The sequence below is a fragment of the Genypterus blacodes genome, unplaced genomic scaffold (assembly GCF_046128005.1).
Source record: "Genypterus blacodes isolate CSIRO-AG114 ecotype Tasmania unplaced genomic scaffold, CSIRO-AGI_Gbla_v1 ptg000279l_1, whole genome shotgun sequence".
In the NCBI taxonomy this organism is placed as follows: Eukaryota; Metazoa; Chordata; class Actinopteri; order Ophidiiformes; family Ophidiidae; genus Genypterus; species Genypterus blacodes.
Genome location: NW_027467070.1, coordinates 210,025 through 230,000, shown reverse-complemented (window position 1 = coordinate 230,000; position 19,976 = coordinate 210,025). Strand labels below are relative to the sequence as shown.

Below are 19,976 nucleotides of genomic sequence, written 5' to 3'. Positions count from 1 at the left end.
CATGGCTCAGGCTTTATGGCAGCAGGCTGTAAATATCCTGACATGTTTGTGCGACTCGACTGTCCTGTGTGTGTGTGTGTGTGTGTGTGTGTGTTCATCTCACCCTGCACAGCATCTGAGAGTGATGGTGTTTGGGGCTACGGGCTGTGTGTGTGTGTGTGTGTGTGTGTGTGTGTACATGCAGAGACGGCTTTCAAGGTCATCCATCAGGAGAGAGAGAGAGAGAGAGAGAGAGAGAGGGAGAGAGGGAGAGAGGGAGAGGGAGAGAGAGAGACGTGTCCCCTTTAAGACAGCCTGCTGCCGTTCGTCTCTCCTGCCAGATTGGGTTTGGAACAATTAGGGAAGTCCGTCAGGTGGAGCCGCAGCGTTCCAACACTAACTGCCTCTGACCTTTCCCCCATCAGAGATACGGAGCGGCCCCGGTGGCTTAAGTACTCACTTCTCACACTCCTCAAAGGTCGTGGAGGAGGAGAACACGATTACACACAACCTAGAACCCAACACTCACAACCACACCGTGCTGTGTGGAGTCCCGATATACTGTGTGACTCACACGGACGTCACGTCAGCAGTCATACACTGATCCTGACGTCAAACACTTGTATCTATGTTTGGGACAGAGCGGGACATGGATCTGATGACCTGTCCATCACACGTGGCTCACTGGATCCTCTACAGGGGGAAATCTGTCATCACAGCGCTTTTGTCACCAATATTGATCTTAAATTGACATAAAACCTTGAAGATGAGATGAAATCATCCCCGAAATATGAAGCGTGTCCCCTTGAACGTCAGAGCGGAGTAACGCAGGCCAGACGAGGCAGGCACAGGAGTCAGGCTGCCATGGCGACACCACGTAATCATGTTTTACAATCAAATGTGTGGATTCCTGAAGCTGAGACGATGTGAGAGACAATAGTGGAGTTGTTTGGCAGTTTGAGCTGGTATCAGTCTGAGGTAGAGGGACAAACACGGACCTAAAGAAGCCTCTTATACAGTAAACATGCATGTGTTTTGTTTAAGGACTCACTTTCTGAGAGTTCACGTAGTATGGGTCCAGATCCTCCAATGGGACCGCCACCATTCCTTTAGGTGTGTCCCCGTAGATGTACGGCAGGCTCTTCCCGGCCTCCAGGTCAGTGTTAGGCTTGGGTTTGTTCTCGTCATCGTCGTCGCGGTAGCTGCTGTCCTGCTTGGGCGGCTTCTTGTTCTTCTCCTCATTGATGCGAAGCTCGAGGCCCGCCAAAGATTCCACAGTAAAATACTTGAAGCTATGAGGTCCTGGCGGTGCAAGAATGGGTGCAGCCATGTTTTCATTCTGCAGCTACTTGGTCTTTAGGTTTTGTACCAACCACAGTAGCCAGCCCTGCAGGGGGGGGGGGCACAGGGGGGGAGGAGAGAGGTCAACACACAGGCAAAAACACACCTTTACATCCATTCTTGACTCATTTTGATGCATAGAAGAGAGTCTGAGTTAGGTTCCCTTTGCTCACTAGGAGGCCATAGAGACGTCCTGGTTGTAAACACACCATTAGCTTTCTCTCTCTGTATCATCATGTGTACAATGTTTCTCTTTAGGTTCAATACTGACAGTGGACACATGATCTAATAGAGATACAGGTTGTCTGCACCGTCTAACAAACTCCACAGAAACGAGAGGAAAGTCCAATGTGCCTCTCAGGGCCTGCAGCTGGAGTTTGATCTAAAGTCCGTTCCCGTCGCTCCTGAGGTCACCGCCTTCCTCTCCCTTATCTGGGATCAGGCAACAGATAACACAAACACATAAACAAAGATTGAAGCCTCCAGGATCCAAATTGTATGAAATCCTCCTTTAATGGAAGCAGAGGAAGAAATCAAAGCAATCACAGCCCTTCAACAAGCCTTCAATCACTATCTGGTTCTGTCCCAAAGCTCAGATAACAGAGGCTCACACACACAGAGGCTCAGATCAGATCAGCTGGATAGATTCAGATAGAACAACACAACACCTACAGAACATTTAAACAACAAGCATAATAACATAATAATAAGAAGAACCGTCTCGTTCTGCCTGCTCTTACCTTCTGGTGACAGAATGCGAAGGTGTGGCCGAGTGTGTGTGTGTGTGTGTCACGATTCACCTAATGGTGCAAACACATTCTGGCTTCTACCATAAAAGTTGAAACCATGACAACGGGCCCATTCACCAGCCGCTCCTGATTCTTTGAACAGTTGTCAAAAAAGCTGCCAGACGCACACGGCAACACACTCCTCTCTCCTGTGAGAAGGCATGATAGCTACATGACCAACACTTCACACTGCAGGACGTTTCAGGGTCAACGGACTAATGGGCTGAGGTGGCGGCTAGAGGAGGAGGAGGAGGAGGAAGAGGAGGAGGAGGAGGAGGGAGTTTAACTAGTCTGAGAGGAGCCATGGCTCAGCGTGAGGCATTCAGGGGCACGCAGAGACACCTGAGCTCAGACGCAGACTGTGTTTAACACCTCACACACCAGAACAGATCACCTCCTCAGGTCTAACATCTAAAGTGTGAGCCGTCCTTCTCTGTATTCTATTACTGGATCCCATTCAGTGTCATTAAACACGAGCACCTTAGCTTCTCCTGCCTCAGATCCCAGTCTCCTGAGGGGAATACTGGAGGGTTGATCTAATACAGGCCTGCCCCTTCCCTGGCCCTGCTTTGCATACCCTCATTTAATTAAAACACACATCCTGTAAAGACGACATGGAGAGGTGAACGCTCCGCTCCAACTGCTCAGGTATAAGGAATACACCAAACATGCAGCCTTCTGTTAGAAAATGGACCCTGGAACCTCACAGCCTCTGAGCCTTCTGCTCCTCTGCTGGCGCTGTCTGCTTCAGCACCATGTGAGCCACACACACGCAGAGAGAGAGAGAGAGAGAGAGAGAGAGAGAGGGAGGGAGAGAGCGAGAATGATAATGTGATAAACTGATCGGTCCAAACCCTCATCCATTCATGTTTGGGGTCTACATGAGGCCCGGTTCTGAGGCTCCTGGGTTCTACAGGCCTCCATTAGATCCTTCAAATCTCTGTCCTATGTTATGAAGTCATGGCAGCGCTCATCTTGAAGCGAACGAGGCTCATATGTTCTACATGTCCTCCTCCATCCAAACCCGGCGATACACACACACACGCACACACACACCGTGATCATCCTCAGCCATTCTGTGACTGCCAGAGACGAAGTGAGAAACGTTGACTTGTTTACTGAGCCTGATGGTAGAAGGAGGAAGGGGGGTGAGGGATGACGGAGGGCCTGGTCGCCATTCTACGCATTTCTAAATAAATCTGCCTGAATATAAGAGTCCGGTTCCAATATTGCGCTACAACCGAACTGTCCAAGCCGATTGCCGCTGCGGTGTTCGGCTTTGGTGTTGAAAACGTCGCGCTGTAGGAAATGAGACCGTGTTTTGGACCAAAGATAGAGAATTTATGCAGGATGTCGCTCCTGTTATTCGATGAATGAACCGATTAATCGAGGCTTTTCTTCCCGGGAGCTTTTCCCTGTGCGTTTTTGCGCGTCGCCTTCAAAGATCCGCACCACACCCGTGAAGCCATGACCGCCTGCCAGATCAATAAGGCTGTGTGATACTGATATGCTACAACATGAAGCTGGGCAGCAGCAGGAGAAACACACACACACACACGGTCTAAAACACGACACACACACACACACACACACACACACACAAAATGACCTGAGCCACACCAAAAATCACCTGGAGGAATGTAAACGTCCTGCTTGCTGATGGTGGATGGAGGTTCAGGCTCAACTCACTCAGCCTCAGCAGCTTCACCGAGCCCGGAGCGGCATCCTGGAGCCTGGAGCAGCAGATCAACCGATACCGGGGCAATTATTTGGGAAAAAATGTAGAGATTTTGGGGTTTATTTTGGACTGGAGCGGTCAGATCGCGCCCTATACCTCCAACCAAACCGACCAGGCATTTCCTCTCGCAATGTGTATCAATCGATCGTCTTGTTCGGTTAAAAAAAAAGATTAAGAATCCGCAGATATGCCCGGAAAAAACCGACACCAGCTGATTGCCGCTCCTCCTGCCGCTCAGGTCCAGGCGGCGCAGACGCTCACACACAGACACACACACAGATTCACTCAGTGTGCAGCTCTGCGACATTCACGCACAAGATAGAGACGCGCACAGCAACATGCGCCGTTTCCCTCAAACACACACACACAAGCAGGGATACTCACTGTGTCCGCGTTACAGGGGAGCCGGGGAGGCGAGGCGGGACTGCAGAGGTGGAGGAGAAGCTCGGGGAGAAACTGCGGTTGTCGCCATATTGTTGCTGGTATCTTCGCCCCCCGCCCCCCCCCTCCTCAGTCAGTGCGAGCAGCTTCCCTGCATAATTGATGACTCGCAGCAGAACGTTAGGGAGTGTCGCCAAGTGCGGGTCGTGGAGAAACGCGAGGGTTCGGTTCCGCGACACGGAGCCCGTCCGGAGCCCGTGTCGGCTTACACACACACACACACGCACAACACACACACTGAGCGCCTGGGCGAGATTTTAGCGGACAGATCGCGTTGGCTCAGTGTGCACAGTGGTGAGTGTGGTAGTGCAGGAATGTATTGGCTGTCAGCTGGTGGCCATTCAGACAGATGGACACCGGATGTGTGTTTATAAACATGTTCCACATCATGCAGGATCATCTGAACACATATGCGCCCGTAAGTGACACATATGTGACATCATAACAATAACAACGTTAGAAAATAAACCCAAACCCGAGCAGATTCTTGTGTTTATGTTGTTATGGGTCTGAAGCAGCTTATGTGAACCCCCTCCAGTTTGGCCCGTGATTGATAAGTTCTGAGCCGAGACAAGGCCAATACAGAAACATGAAAGATCATTAATAATAAGGGTTAAACTGCAAGTCTACAAGAAGCAATAATGTGTACTTTGGTCACTGAATTCAAATGAAAGCCTCCTACGTGAACACACACACATTTGGGTCTGAATCTGCTGATGGTGATACAAGTAACCCCTGCTCACACACCTATCAGGCTCAGAACTTATCAATCAATCCTAGGATCAGCTACATTGTTAAAACACAACATGTCATATCAGTGTTAGGAAACCAAACTATCCACCTCTTGCTCAGCTGCTCTGCCTGTTGTCATGTCATTCATACAAGGGTTGATTGATAAGACCTGTCTCTTATAGATCAGGCTGTAAGTTTAGAGTAGTAATGTGTCCGCACAAACATTAAGCTGAGGAAAGAGAGTATAACTTCTACAAATTATAGAGTAGTACAAGTACAATAGAAATACATACATATATTGTTTGTTGTTACTACTATGGCACCTACAGGACTCACCTGTGGAGGATTTACAGTTAAAATGATTTATAATCCGCTGCTAGCTAAAGGCTGATGGGCTGATTCTGTGTCGTGCTGCTTTACTAGTGAACTTTTATTGGTCAAATCGGATTGCAGACAAATTCCAAAACATTTGTGACGACTCAAACACTACACACCTGTGTTCGGTAAATATCCGCCATCTTTGTTAGGAAGTAACTGGAGCAACGGCGATGTCGTCATCACGTAACTTCTGATTGTAGCCGACGTTCTTTCCAAAAGCAACAAACAAGATGGAGTCCAAGTTATTTCTGCTGTTTATAAGTGCAATGTGTTTAATTAAACATGTTTCATCACTACAAGGGAGTAAAGTCGATCTAAATGGTAGCTGGACAAAGAAGACGTCACAAGCAGCTGTGGTCTGGACTTTTAACCGTTAGCTTTAGCATTAGCTTTTAAATGCAGGCTCTACTTAAGTTTCCTAAAGCATAAATGTGCTACTAGAGTATTCTTTAAAATACAAGAGTTACACATTAATATCATTTTGTTAATAGAATTTGGCTTTACCACTTCATTCCATTTACACGAGTTACGATAAAACAGTGTTGACAAATTTACCAGAATTTTCAGGAAATGAACCTCTACATCTAACTGAGAAGGCTTGAGGCATTCTTATTTAATTAGTTAGTTTGTACTAGTTAGTTATTGTTTTAGCATTTTATCATTTTCTTGAGCAGTATCGTCAGTAAACACGCTGTTTAAGATGTTCTGTCTCCAAATAGATGTAAAATTAATCCATCAGTGGCATCATCAGTGAGCCGGCAGCTTTCTCTTTAGGGTTAGACAGTAAATTGGCTGACACCTGGTGGAAAGAAGGCGTCACTGCAGTTTCTCTTAAAACAATGGCCGAACCCAGAATCTTCCAGAAAACAGACAGAAAAACAGCACACCAACATTCTGACAAAGCGTTTTTGTTTTATTTTACATGAAACACATCCAATGACAGCGTGACAGTGTGTTGTCAAGTAAAGACATGTTAGAAGTTAGCGCACCATTGAACCATTTCAGGACGTCGTCTTTGCCGCACCTGGACTATGCATAGTGAACAGACAGTTGTTGAGGTATACATTGTGGGCCCTTGAGTTTTGTGTGAAAGATCCTAATTTCATTACCTCACGTGTTCATTACAGGTTGTGCTTAGAATTACTGTGGAGGTTAGAAATGCCTTTTTCTCCACAATGAGAACAACTTGAAAACTGAAATAAATATGAAATGGAAGCGTGAGTATGTCCACTGGTCACGTCCATGTCAAGATGCCCATCGAGAGAGTTTCCAGAGATGAAGAGAACTGGTGACACCTAACAACAACAACCAGAGTGTGTCTATGAAGATGTGGGCACGGAGAAAGAATGAGCAGGTGACTTCTTTTCACACAAACAGGGCATCCAGGAAGAAAACGTTTAACCTTCTTTGTACACTGGAGGAGAAAAGTCTGACACGTTCCTCTATAAGGTAGCACCAATGTCTATTGAAAAGGCTTGAAGGCCAACAAGAAATTATAAAAACTTTATTAAAACTTGTTGGAGTGAAACAGTAGCAACAAAACAATTTATCACACAGGAGCCCAGAAGTTTCTCTTAGTTACTGATGAGTCGTTGTAAGCTGTCCCAGATACTGGCATCACAAATACACCTGATGTCCATTTACTGAATGGGGATTGTGGCATTTCTCAGTTTGTGCATGAAGCTGCTTCTAAATCAAACCAGCTGTTTTCAGAAGTTGTGCAGTTTCAAAGAACGGGGTCTTTTTAAGAAACCCTGATAAAAAAAAAATATATTAAGTTCCAATTTGAATGGAAAGAATTAAAATACAGTGGAGGCGACGTTATAAAAATGCAGAAGAAATTTAAAAAATGATTCAGTATTTTGGGATGATTTCCTCAGCAGAAAGGCCTGATGTCACTGTTAAACTGGACCAACACACTCGCACTCCCCCATGGACAGACGGACACACGTACACACATTGAAGGACATTGGGAAAGTGCACATTGTTCCTGCCAACAACAAAAAAAAAAAATCCAAAACCTTTTTTTGTTTTTCTTTTGCATGACGTCAACAAAGCAGAAGAGGCTGTCAAGTATGAAAGATCAGTCAAGTTTGATCAACAAGGTTTCATCCATGTACACATGAACCACAGTAATACAGTATCTGACCTAAAATACAGTATACACACTCAATTCCTCCTTTATCTCCTCACACGTTCCTTTAGGATTCTGGGACATTTACTTCTCTGACTCTTGATTGTTGTTCATTCCTAATATTTTTTTTTTCAGTGTCACTGACATTCGGAAACAATGGATTTAAAACGACAATGATGAAGATGATGGTGACGATGATGGTAATGAAATGAGAGGGGCATGATAGCAAACTTAAAACAAGACTTAAAACTCCCTCCCGTCCCGTAAAAATGCGATGCGAGTGTGCTTTAATTTCTATAAACTGGCATCCGATTCCACGTGGAAGAAAAAGAAAAGAAAATGAGCCGAACGCTTCTTTACATCCACTAAGAGTACAGCCAGACATGAAGGAGTTAAAGAACAATAAATGTGCTGCAGATCCACAGGTTTTAAGTAAGGCAAAGTTCTGTCCTCATTATTGATATTTAGCTTTTTTTAGAAATCCAACAGTCCATGATCAGAGAGCTCCTCCGTCATGCTGGGGCAGTACAAAGGCACAAGTCTGCCTCTGAAGACACACTGAGCTAAAAACTTACAGTCATGGGATTAAATAAAGGTGAGTGCTCCGGTCAGACTCAGCATAGGCCCCGCCCATTCAACACCTGAATGCATGCACACCAAAACAACCTTAGGCTCAACTTCAACCTCTGAAAATGGGTGCGGTTACATTTTGGTAAATTCTTTTATTAGTACTCTACTTTACGGTAAGAACTAACTAACAGACCCAACTCCTACTCTCACACTGTCTACGGGTGTGTTCTTGCTCGTCAAAGCTCGTTTTCCTCCAGATCGTATCTTTACGGCGCTTTACGTCTTTGCTCTCCCACGCCAACAAACGTGACGCGGCTGTGAACGGCGACAGCGACCTCCGCTGGCAAACGGTGAGAAGCCGGGCTGAACCTGCTGTTGGCACTTTAATACTGATGTGGATTTGCTTTTATGAAAGAGCAAAAGAAAGGGAACAGATGTGAGGGGGGGGGGGGGGGGGGGGGGTTGTGTCCCCTTGGAGGCAGGAAATGGACTCAGAGGAGCGAGGACTTAAAGTGCACGGGGGAAAGTTCCAGCTCCTGTCAGCAGTTCCAGTGTGCCATCCTGCCTTCAAGAGACGAGCGCGGGGGCGACGCATGGTACAGGTCAAAGGTCAAACAACACGGAATGGAAGGAGGAGGCATGTTTCTTTTTTCTGAAACTTAAAAAGAAGGGGGGGATGAGTTGGAGCCATGAGGGAGGGGTGAGACGCATGAGGAGGATGAAGACCAATGTCCTGGAGTGGAAACCTCAGTGAGAGCTGGACTGCAGAGGTCCAGCAGGTGGAAGCAAACAAGGAACTGCACAGTTTCTGAGAGGAAACACTTTGTCACTACAGCACTGAGCTGCACTCTCATCCTCACATGGGTTTGTTATGTCATGTCTGAGGTTTAACATGGGGGTCGCTGCTGTACGCACCCCCGTTCCCTCTCCCTCATGTCTGTCTGTCTGTCTGTGTGTCTGTCTGTGTGTCTGTCAGAGCCTGGCTCAGGTTTCTGCATTCGTTGGCGGCGGGTGTTCACATGTTGTAGGCCACGTAGATGGGATCCAGCTGGTCTGCCAGGAAGGAGTCCCTCAGGTGCATCCTCTGCTTCTCCCCCCTGGAGTTGATGGGAATCACCCCGGGGTCCACGATGACCACCACCCCCACGATGAGGTGGTGCTCCTCCAGAACCACGTTGGTGACCAGAGGAACCAGGTCCAAGGCCTCCTGCTCCGAGCCGCTCAGCTCCGCCACCACCACCAACAGGTTGGTCCAGGTAAACACGGCGCTGAGGAGCCAGACGAGCGTCCACATGTTAGTGAGGGAACTCAGCGGCATCTTATCTGTGTGATCAATCAGGTGGACTCACCTCTCTGCGATGCTGCGGTGGGCTCGAGACACCGATGTCTCGATGTCGATGGGGTGATAACGCAATCCCCTCAGCTCCAAGGTTTCATCGAGTGAACCCACCACAAACAAGGCGTCATGGCGATCTAGACAAGCAGGAAAAGCACAATCGTTTACAGCTGTGGACACACAGGCGCAGACAGACAGGACACAGACAGACAGGACAGAGTGAGTCGTCCCCTCACCTCCGCTGGCATCCAGGAGCTCGGTCCTCTTGATGAAGCCCAGACAGCCGGTCCTGGCCCACAGAGTGTGAGGCTCCCCGAAGCTCAGCCTGGTGTTGAAGTGGTCGGCCTGCAGGCTCTCCTCCCCGTAGATGGTGTAGTAGCCGCTGGCACTGTGGACGCTGCTCACCCAGATCTGAGGACACAACAGCAGGAGGGTGAGACAGAAAGGCTTTGGTTTGTTCTATGACTGTAACTTCAGAATCACCAGACCGTGATCACTCACCTCCCCTAGATGAGAGTCTCCCAGTGGGCCTCTGGTCTCTGGGTTGACTATGATGACTCTCACTCCTGGTAGGATCTGTGAGAAGAACACAACACTGAGTTCAGCCTTATTGCTCCTGCAGCTGCACGTCTGTTACCATAACATCACACACACAGGAGGCTTACTAGTCAATAATCAACACTTACAGTGCCCGACTCCATGAGGGGAAGACTCTGAGGCGCCCCTCGCTCCACCAGCCTCACCCTGAGGGAGACACACAAAGGTTTGGTTTAACAAAGTGGAGTTCAGCAGCTGGATCCTGTGAGCGCTGTAGCTGCTTCTGCCTCTGCTCTGGACAGACCAGGCTCCGCTCTTACCTGTCATGGCGGAGAGACTTCATGTCAACGTAGACGGTGGACGGGTCGGGGCCAGAAGTTCCCTGATAACAAAAGAAACATTTAGACACGTACACCTTAACCTCCAAACCTGAACCTTAGGTAACATAAGGTGAGAGCGAGCGAGCGAGCGAGAGAGAGAGAGAGAGAGAGACACTGGATGAGTGAGCGGACCTGCAGGCAGATGGCCAGGTTGACTCTGGAGCCGAAGGCGGTGCTGACGGCGCGAGACGACAGGCCCAGGTCTTTGAAGAGTTTGGAGAAGGACTGAGTGAGGGCCAGACGGGGGCGCTCCTCTGCTATCACCACACAGCTCCGCACACACGACAGGTTCAGACCCCGGGCCTACACACACACACACACAGTGTATCTGAAGAGTCAAGCTTCAATTCCTAAGACGCACTTGTCTCCTAAACACTCAACATACAATCATCGTGTTGAAGTGGAAGAGGGTGCAGGTGTGTGTGTGTGTGTGTGTTTAATGTTCACCTTGAGCATCTCTGTCTGTGTTCCCAGCCCTTTGGTGCAGAGCTCCATGACAGAGTAGGAGCAGAAGGTGTCTCTGATCTTATACTGACTGAGCGTGCTGAGCCACACAGGCAGAGAACACTCCAGCTCCAGAGGAGGGATCAGGATGGACTGGTGACCTGAGTACACACTGATACAACAACACACTCATTACAGCAACCGTGAGGGATGTGAGACTACGTGCTCATTCTGCCTGTGTGTGTGTTAGTGTGTGTGTGTGTGTGTGTGTGTGTGTGTTACCTGGAGAGGCACCACAGGACGAAGCCCAGGCCACAGTACGGGTCCAGGCAGATGGCGATTTGGCGAGAGGAGTAGAGCTCACACTGCAGCTTGATGGAGCGGCACAGAGTACTGACAGCAGCGTGAGACATCTGAGACAAACACACACAACACAACACAACACAACACAACTCAGTCACACCAAGATAGCATTTCCAATATAAAGAATTGATCTAAACTCAAAAGTTTTCCAGTGTAGCCTCAGATTCTACAGCTCCTGCTTGATGGAGCCTCTATCCTACCTTGACTCCTGTCAGCATGCCTGTGGTGGACACACTGAAGTCCAGGTAGGCCAGCATCTCAGCTGTGGGGGGCTTATAGATGTGTGGAGGACGCTTCCTGGGGAGATCATCTGGGAGGAGAGGGGGATGGGGTCACAAACAAGCCACTGTGTTCATGGAATCACACTCTCACCGCCTGATCGGTCCATCTAGCAGAATACACACACATCTACCCACTACAAATGGACCTGGCAGTGATTGTTGATGATAATCTGCGTCTCCAAGCCGAACACAGTTCTGCTGTTCTGTTTGCAAAACTGTCATATTTCCTATTTTGTGTTGAGATCGTGTAAACAAACGTAAACATCAGGTTTGTGATGGACTACACTGCCAATAGTGCCTAGTGAAGGGACAACCCTGACACCTTGTGGCCAGAAAGGGAACATGTTTAGTTCAGCAAATGTTCTTTGTTATTCCCGTGGTTCTGAGGCAAATGTGACGACAGCTGTCAGCCACTTCCTGTCACTCCTATAAGCATTCCCTGTCCCTTTCACCTGTATCTATGATGGTGGGCCACGTCTTGACGTTGACGCTGGCAGCCGCCTCCCTGGACCTGAGGATCCTCATCAGAGGCTGGGTGGTGAGGATGCAGGCTGCTTTGCTGACCTGTAACCCAGGGAAACATTCAGACTTACACACTCCTTTAACATTCCACCGTTCCAAGACACAGAGGTTTCAGTCCTGCGGGCGAGCACTCACGTCGATGATCATGCGGACAGTGGGGAGCGTAGCAGCCAGGTTCTGTGGGTGGGGCGGCCTCACCGTCACAGGGATGACCCCCGCATACAGACAACCATAGAAGGCAGCGATCAGGTCGATGCCTGGAGAGGAGCGAGACGGTCAGGGAAGAACATACAGGCTATTTAGAGTGTGGTGCTGTGTGTGTGTGTGTGTGTGTGTGTGTGTGTACCTGGGGGGTAAAGCAGCACCACATTGTCTCCTGTATTGAGACCTCCTCTCTCCATTAAGGTGGCAGTGATCTTCTCTGCTCTCTTGTGCAGCTGGGCGCACGTCGCTGTGCAAACCGCTACCCCCTAGTGGAGAAACAGAGGAAGTGCAAGCAAGTTTAAACCCAACAACATGGATCTCCTGTAGGTGTGTGGGATTCATTGTGTGTTGGTATGGATGTTGTGGTGTGTGTGTGTGTGTGCGTGTGTGTGTGTTTGTTACCTTTGCATTGAGCAGCACGTATAGAATATGGTCCGGGTCAGTTTGGGCTCTCCACTGCAGAGCGTCAGACAAGAACTGGTGCTGAGGAAGACAAGGAACATAAACATGTGATGAAGAATCTAATGAACAATATACATTACAACGTGTGTGAAGTGCTGCAGTGGACAGAAATAATACAATAATACAAATACATATAGCCGATACACACATGCTGATCTCATTAGACAGAGGAAAGGTTTGTGTAGAAGAGGAAACAGAACAGAAGACGTCTTCAGCGACATTGAACAGCGAGCTAATAGGCAGTAAAGAGAGTAGGACACGGAGAACAGGGAAAAGTGGTCACACAAGTCACACATTTGTCTGGTACACACACTTAAAAGACACACAGGGACACCATTTGAGCACAGGAGTGTCCAGAGCGTTGTGTTTATACTGTCGCAGCATGCTGGGAGCATCTGCACCCAGCAGGAGGCAAATTGGAACCACTGTCACAAACTAACAAGCTATGGGACTTTAAAACCAGCAAACTTCCATAACACATCAGTGATTCAACCCTGGTGTGTCTCTGCTCTTAGAATGGAACACACTCTTTAGGTTAAGTGAACATTAAATGAATAGGCACTATTAAATACATTATGAGCTCCAGAGACCCATCAGAGTGTCGGACAGACAGACGGAACAGTAAGAAACCTTTAAAGGCAGAACGCAGGACAGAACATTCAAATCAAAGAGACGCCAGGAGGTTGCCTGCACATTCACACATGGTGTTTAGCACGGCTGTGTGTCCGGCCATCTTACAGTCAGTGTGAAAGAATCATTTGTGCCGCCCACTCTTTCAGTCAGAGAGGTCACAGTGAGTCACATCATGCAGACCGGCTGCTCTGACCACTGATGAAGCCATGCCACACACACACACACACACACACACACACTCACACTCACAGTGAACACAGCAAGCAGAGCTGCACACCCAAGCGTCCTTTCTAAGGCTATTGGAAGAAAGATCCTTCTAAATGTCAATGATAAGAGTCTCAGATGAGGCACTGATACATGTTGCTGTCTTAATGTGGTATGTTGGTGTGTGTAGGGACGTAGTGTGTGTGTGCGCTTGTGTGTAACCCCGCGGGGCAAAGAACCCGGACAGTCACAGCGGTGGCTTAGGCCGAGCTGTGGCTGCTGGCCGTCAAGACTATTATAGGCGAGGAAGCACATCTGAGTGACAGAAGCAGCAGGAAGCAGCAGAGACGGGCGAGGCCAGCTCAGAGCCTTACCATCATGGTGGGCCACATACAGAGCTACAGCCCAGAGGCAGAACAGATGGGACAGGTTTAGGAGGAGAAACACATTTTCAACCTGGACAACAGATCTGCTGCACTTCCTGTTTACCTTGCAGCTTGTAACACTCAGTCATAACTCACATCATCACAGTGACTAAAGAAGAGTGAGAGTTTACATTCGCTTTGTTAATTATTGTTACATGTTAACATTCAAAATGATACGTGACTCAATGCCACATCCAGTTAAGGGTTAATTAAGGGCCTGGAACATTTCCTAGCATCAGTGTTACTGAAGTAAGGTCGGTGGGCCTTGTTTTGGTACCTTTCGGATCAGATCCTGGTCCTCCACCATGCTCAGCTCTCTGCCTGTTGCCTGGGCGATTCTTTTCCCAGCCACCAGATTTCCAACCAACATGGAAGCTGGACCGACATCCACTGCAGAGTTAAGAAAGCAAAGTTAAGAACCAATCCATGCCTCAAATCAGTGACTCCTTGTGGTGACTTGGACTCCTGAGCCTCATCACACAGAGGTCAGAGGTCACAGAGCATCTCTGACCCTGCTGGTCTGCCTGGCTGTGTTTGGCCTACCTGGCTGTTTCTGCCGAGGCTTGGGCAGGTTGGTAACACACGTGTGAGGACACATGAGGATGTTGCAGGGATGCAAGTTTCCGTCGAGGAAGCTCTGCTTGGTCTCACAGATGTGGATTCCTCCCAGCGGCGTCTTTGGGAGTGTGTTGGCTGGGACGAGGGCGAGGCAGTAAAGGCCCACCTGGTGAATGCTGTCGATGGCCTGGACAGAGGAAAACATTCTAAATTACTATATCATGGTACTTACAAAAAGGTTACTGACAGTTATAATAGCTTTAACAACATGTGATCCTAGTAGAAAGCAGGTAAACATTGAAGTTTCTGTGTGATCTACCTGCAGTACTCGGCTCATCCACTGGAAGCTGTCCTCCTCACTGGCATCAGGCCTCTGCTCTGCTATGATCACTATCCTCTCATCATAAAACACTGTGATAGAGAACACAGCAATCCTGCACAGAGGAGGGAGCACCACACACACACACATCACACACAATTAGTCTGTGAATGTTCCAACAGTGTTATTCTACAGTTAACTTAAAAATACCTTAGAAGAGCAAGTGAAAAGATAATGTTCCTCCAGGTGACAATAACACACAGCAGAGGAACGTGTGTGTGTGCGTGCGTGCGTGTGTATTCAGTGGCTCACCTGCCCCTGTAAACTGTTTTAACGGGCTCCACTGCTAGCGCCGTGGCAACCAGGTCATCTGCGTTGTGCCTGCGCCCGCTGATCATGAGCAGCCCCTCGATCTTCCCCACTACAAACACCAGGCTTCCCTGTGGAGCACACAAACACACACACACACACACACTGAGCTCACAGGAAAAGAACTACAGAGCATCAACTTCACTTCTGTCAGATGTTAGTGTGTAAATCTGCCTTACCGGTCCAACAAACCCAAGCAGACCGGTGCGACTGAAGGGGATCTCTCCTATGGGCGCTCCAGCCTGGTTCACTGGGATCACCTGCAGCACAGAAGGTCAAAGCTTGGACTCAGAGACACACATGGCTTAAGATCATGTTCAGGTTCATTTATCACAGGCAGAAAGAACAGAGACAAGAGGAACAGACCACATAGACAAACCTCAAATGTATTCTTAGTGACTCCAGGCAGGCCGTAGTACATGGTGCCTCCTGCCCGAGAGTTGATTACAATCTCTCCTATTTCATCCGTCTTACACAGCTGGGGAGGACCGTCTGGTTTCACAATGCACATCAGGGCTGAAACACACACAGACGTCACAACATCAGAGTGGAAGACTAAGAACAAGTATGAGGGCTTAGTGTTGAATCGGGCTGCAGTGTCCGTACCTCCAGGCATGATGTGGCCCACATCCTGAACAGTGAGGGCAGAGTTCTTGTCCTCTGTGTTCACCCTGATCACCCCGTGGCTCAGGCCGCCCATGGACAGGATGGCTCTGGCGGGCAGAGGAGCCCCACGTGCTCCAGGCCTGGAGAGCAAACAAAGAGAGGAGTCACAGTGTGAGAACAAGTACAGACTGGACGGGGAGGAAGAACGGCTTCAGCCAAAAACAAATCTCACCAACATAGTTTCACTTGTGGGAGTGTGTTAAGCAGCTCTTCCCTTAGTCTAAGCTACAGTAGCAGCATGCAGAGTGTGCAGGTGTGTACCTGCGTATGGCCACAGTCAGGGCCTCAGGTGAGGTGGCACAGGGGCAGATCACCTCAGGCTTCAGGCCATGAGATTGGAATACATTCAGAAAGGCATCACACGATGACACAGACCCTAAAGAACACACAAGGCAAGAGGTTGTTAATTTAAAAAAAAGGAGATCTTCCACGATGCTGCAGGTACAATGACTACACACACACACACACACACACACACACACACACACACACACACACAGGACCATGTTCATGCCCAGGGAGCAGTGACTCACATGGGTTGGCTCCATCAGCCACTATGAGCATGCGTATGGAGGACAGGTTGGTGTCCCTCTGGTCCCTGTGGGCCATCATGGCCCAGTGGAGGTCACGGCACTTCACCAAGGCCACACGTGCTGTGAGAGGGTCACACACACACACACACACATGTTGGTTTGGTGTTTTCATAATGCCAGCATGTTTAAACCTTCATAGATGGAAAAGGAACTGGACTAAACTAAAGTATGAGTGAAGGAAGCTGAACCTTTGTGGATGTGGACCCTCTGGACCCAGGACATGGGACAGGCCTTCATGACGGCGTACGGCACTGTGATGGTGTGGATACGGTTCATTATGCTCTGGAAGAAAAGGAAACACACATTCGGTCCAGATCACACAACACTACAGTACATGCTAGAGTCAGTGTGAACTCGTGTGTGTAGAGACTCACTGTTAGGACGCCGTGCCACAAACCCATGTCCTTCTTACAGTCCAGCACGTTGACCAGTGTTTCCCCTGAGACAGAGAAGACAGAGGACAAGATGAAGTGAGGCAGAGATAGAGAGAGAGAGAGAGAGAGGGAGAGAGACAGAGACAGAGACAGAGACAGAGAGAGAGAGAGAGAGAGAGAGAGAGAAGAGAGAGAGACTGACCTTCACAGTAGTTACAGGCCTGTGTGAGGGCCTGACAGTGGGTCAACATTGAGATCTTGGACACAGCCACACCCATCACCGTCCCCTCCTTGCTGGCTTTGTACTATAGAGTGACAAACACACAAAAACGTCAACAATGTGAAAAGAAGAAGCTCCAATATCCAGAAAACAGAAATCCAAACCCAGACCAACAACAAGCATCGTGACACACAAGCTCAGACCACAACAGGAAGTGATTAAGATTTAAGTAACATCAGAGGTCAGGACAGCAAAACCGCTGTAACCTCCAGTGTCCAATCAAAGACTCTAAACTGAACCAGAGTGCTGCTGGGCCGTACCTCTATGTAGGCCGTGTCTGTGTTGGCGGTGGGGATGTGAGGCTGCCAGTCTTTGGAGGGTTTGGTCAGGTACTTGGTATCTGTCACCACCCATTTCATCCTTGGCCATCCTGATGACATCATACACACACACACACACACACACAAAACAAGGAGCAGACAGGAGAGTTTAGCTGATGCAGTGTTCTGTGGTCACACTGAGGGTGAACAGGCGTTAATTGACATTTTTCTCCCTGTAGCCTCCTGGGTTAGAGACACAAACATGACAAGTCAATACTTTACAAACACACTGTCAACCAAGCCACCCACACACACATTTTGGGCCTAAATTGGTGTGTGCATGTCACATTTCCCCTTTAACGAGTCCCCAGGAGAGTGAGACAGAGACGCCTGCTGCTGCTGAGCCAGCAGGGTGGCAGAGGTGCAGTGGGGCTGGCTGACCTTTGAACTGGACGATCTCCCCGTTGGGCGTCTTGGGCAGTCCTTTGAGACACACCTCACTGGTCAGCGCCAGACTCACACCACAGCTGCCTAACAGGAAACCAATCTGCTGGCTGCCAGCGTCCTATGGAGGGAGACAAGGGTCACAGGCAGCCAGGACACAAGACAAGACCATTAAGATGCATGAACGCTCGCTGCCCGTCGATATGTTGGACCTATTGTTCAGCTCTGTGAGACACATTGATCAGGCATGTGGTGCTTGAGACTGAGCTGCTCATCCGTGCTTTGCCAGTGTGTAACCGTCTCATTGTGCCTTCACACAGACTGATGGACCTCCTTCTCCTTCCTGTCTTACCTGCCGTGACAGTGGAACCTCGATGGGCACAGGGATGACCTCAGCCAGCAGACAGCCATAAAACGCCACCCAGAACATGCCAGGGTCACTGTTAGGGTACACCAGGGCCACCTAGGAGAGAGAGAGCTTAGTGTCCCTGTCTTAACTCCTTTACACCTCACATACTGACTGACGAATGCAGGTTCTTACCCGATCTCCAGGCTTCAGGACCGGCTCAGTCTTGGTGCCCAGTTTATTGAGCAGTGTGTAAGCTAGCTTCAGACTGCGACTCCACAGTTTACCTGCAGAGAAGAAGAGTTCAATGTTAACAGAGACACAGATACACAGACTTTACTGTTTATTACTGTTCTGAGTGCAGGCTGCATTATCTCACCATATGTGAGTGTGTAGAGGGGTTTGCCAGTGATATCCAGGGCAGTGAGGGCGGGGCTCTTGGCCTGCGTGGCGCCCCAGCGAGCCAGGGCAGCCTGCAGGGCGGGGGGCCAGTTACTGACCACCCCGAGGGGCTCCCCCTTCACCGGGATGATCTGACGCCCCTCTGGTTTGGGGGTGTTGGGGTCCGGCTGGGCTACTGGATGGATGAGCGGAGCACAGATGGAGGAAGAAGGTCGTTAGAGGAAGCTATTTAAAGAAGTGTAGAGCTTTAATCTGACACGTTATCATACTGACACACGGTCACATGTATGTGGTTTAACTGACTACAGAAGTGCCCAACCACAGTGACGCACATGCTGCACGGTGACTCAGCAGGTGAGGAGAACCAAGACAGACCAGACTTTCATGTTTATCCATTTACCAACGTGACTCCATGAAGAACAAGATGAGGTCGATATCAGCTGGTCCAAGGTCATGAGGTCGTGGGTTTATGTCTTTATAAACTGTTAACTTGTTCACTTTTCCAATATGTTAGTCTGCCAAAGTGTCAAATTAAAATGTATATGCTGATTAAAAATAAGAGAAAAAACAAAGATGCCCAAAATTGATTGAACTCTTTAATCTGAGGCCCCTTATACTTCCTCTTACTGTATATGTGATCAGAACGATCCATCATACCAGGAGGTGAGACGGGTGAATACAGGCTCCGCCCCCAATCAGTCAGAAAGGCACATGTGTTCATGTTTGGCTCAGATGTCAGTAAACACACACACACACACAGCATGAACGTACACACAGGCCGTGTGTCTCACCTTCTACAATTTCCTCTGAGTCATCGAGGAAGAACTCGCTGAGCGGGGGTCTTTTGGGCCGCTTGAGTGTGTTCAACAGCTGCTGGATCTTAGTGGACACCCTGCTGTTGACCGGCACGCCTGGACAAACATACAGAGGAGCCGCTGTGACAAACACACACAACAAGACAACCTGCACACACACGCACGCACGCACGCACACATGCAACTGTAGAGCTAACACAGGTCACAGCTATGCCAGACGCTCGCACACAGGCACTGAGCGCCAGCAGAACAGAACTCAGCAGCAGGAAGAATTCAAGAGTTCAAAGGGCAGAGAGGGCACTTGAGAGGAAACAATAGACAATCTGGAGAGGAATCAAATGACAGGAGGTTCTCTACGTCTACACCTAGGACACGAGACGAGACGGAGACGAGGACAGGAGACAGAGACAGGAGACAGGAGACAGGAGACAGGAGACAAAGACAGACACCAGGTTGTAAGCAAGCCGGTAGGTCCCTCTTCAGCATCCCTCCACCTCCCGTTCCCCCAGGAGTTCGACATATATTACCTTTTCTCTTTCCTTTATTAAATGAAAGGCAAGACAGGGACGGATAAATGGACCCCCCAAAAAAGAACAAACATATCTGTCATTAGCATCATTCATCACACAAGAGCCTGGAATGAGGATGAAGGTGATTT

General features: G+C 48.9%; 2 protein-coding genes across 8 annotated transcripts in view; both read right to left on the bottom strand.

Annotated features, from left to right (window-relative positions):
• Positions 1 to 1,309, bottom strand: part of scn8aa (sodium channel, voltage gated, type VIII, alpha subunit a) — a 30,696-nt gene extending 29,387 nt beyond the window's left edge. For all 6 annotated transcript variants that reach the window (XM_076172020.1, XM_076172022.1, XM_076172024.1 and 3 more), the window contains exon 1: positions 1,031 to 1,309. In XM_076172020.1, coding sequence (XP_076028135.1) covers positions 1,031 to 1,309 — 279 coding nt within the window. The remainder of the gene's footprint in view (positions 1 to 1,030) is intronic.
• A 5,577-nt stretch (positions 1,310 to 6,886) lies between these two features.
• Positions 6,887 to 19,976, bottom strand: part of dip2ba (disco-interacting protein 2 homolog Ba) — a 32,509-nt gene continuing 19,419 nt past the window's right edge. The window contains exons 7-39 of one of the 2 annotated variants that reach the window (XM_076172016.1): positions 19,295 to 19,414; positions 18,481 to 18,678; positions 18,297 to 18,388; positions 18,108 to 18,218; positions 17,753 to 17,876; positions 17,312 to 17,421; positions 16,974 to 17,076; positions 16,772 to 16,836; positions 16,586 to 16,679; positions 16,338 to 16,457; positions 16,066 to 16,180; positions 15,745 to 15,884; positions 15,518 to 15,654; positions 15,318 to 15,398; positions 15,082 to 15,209; positions 14,770 to 14,884; positions 14,436 to 14,637; positions 14,170 to 14,282; positions 13,842 to 13,865; positions 12,571 to 12,651; positions 12,311 to 12,434; positions 12,100 to 12,221; positions 11,895 to 12,006; positions 11,362 to 11,471; positions 11,081 to 11,211; positions 10,802 to 10,970; positions 10,487 to 10,657; positions 10,295 to 10,356; positions 10,124 to 10,181; positions 9,939 to 10,013; positions 9,674 to 9,848; positions 9,451 to 9,574; positions 6,887 to 9,369 (exon numbers count right to left, since the gene is read on the bottom strand). In XM_076172016.1, the coding sequence (XP_076028131.1) occupies positions 9,117 to 9,369; positions 9,451 to 9,574; positions 9,674 to 9,848; positions 9,939 to 10,013; positions 10,124 to 10,181; positions 10,295 to 10,356; positions 10,487 to 10,657; positions 10,802 to 10,970; positions 11,081 to 11,211; positions 11,362 to 11,471; positions 11,895 to 12,006; positions 12,100 to 12,221; positions 12,311 to 12,434; positions 12,571 to 12,651; positions 13,842 to 13,865; positions 14,170 to 14,282; positions 14,436 to 14,637; positions 14,770 to 14,884; positions 15,082 to 15,209; positions 15,318 to 15,398; positions 15,518 to 15,654; positions 15,745 to 15,884; positions 16,066 to 16,180; positions 16,338 to 16,457; positions 16,586 to 16,679; positions 16,772 to 16,836; positions 16,974 to 17,076; positions 17,312 to 17,421; positions 17,753 to 17,876; positions 18,108 to 18,218; positions 18,297 to 18,388; positions 18,481 to 18,678; positions 19,295 to 19,414 (3,959 nt within the window). In that variant the 3' untranslated portion in view covers positions 6,887 to 9,116. The remainder of the gene's footprint in view (positions 9,370 to 9,450; positions 9,575 to 9,673; positions 9,849 to 9,938; positions 10,014 to 10,123; positions 10,182 to 10,294; positions 10,357 to 10,486; positions 10,658 to 10,801; positions 10,971 to 11,080; positions 11,212 to 11,361; positions 11,472 to 11,894; positions 12,007 to 12,099; positions 12,222 to 12,310; positions 12,435 to 12,570; positions 12,652 to 13,841; positions 13,866 to 14,169; positions 14,283 to 14,435; positions 14,638 to 14,769; positions 14,885 to 15,081; positions 15,210 to 15,317; positions 15,399 to 15,517; positions 15,655 to 15,744; positions 15,885 to 16,065; positions 16,181 to 16,337; positions 16,458 to 16,585; positions 16,680 to 16,771; positions 16,837 to 16,973; positions 17,077 to 17,311; positions 17,422 to 17,752; positions 17,877 to 18,107; positions 18,219 to 18,296; positions 18,389 to 18,480; positions 18,679 to 19,294; positions 19,415 to 19,976) is intronic. The other variant, XM_076172017.1, reaches the window with a different exon arrangement.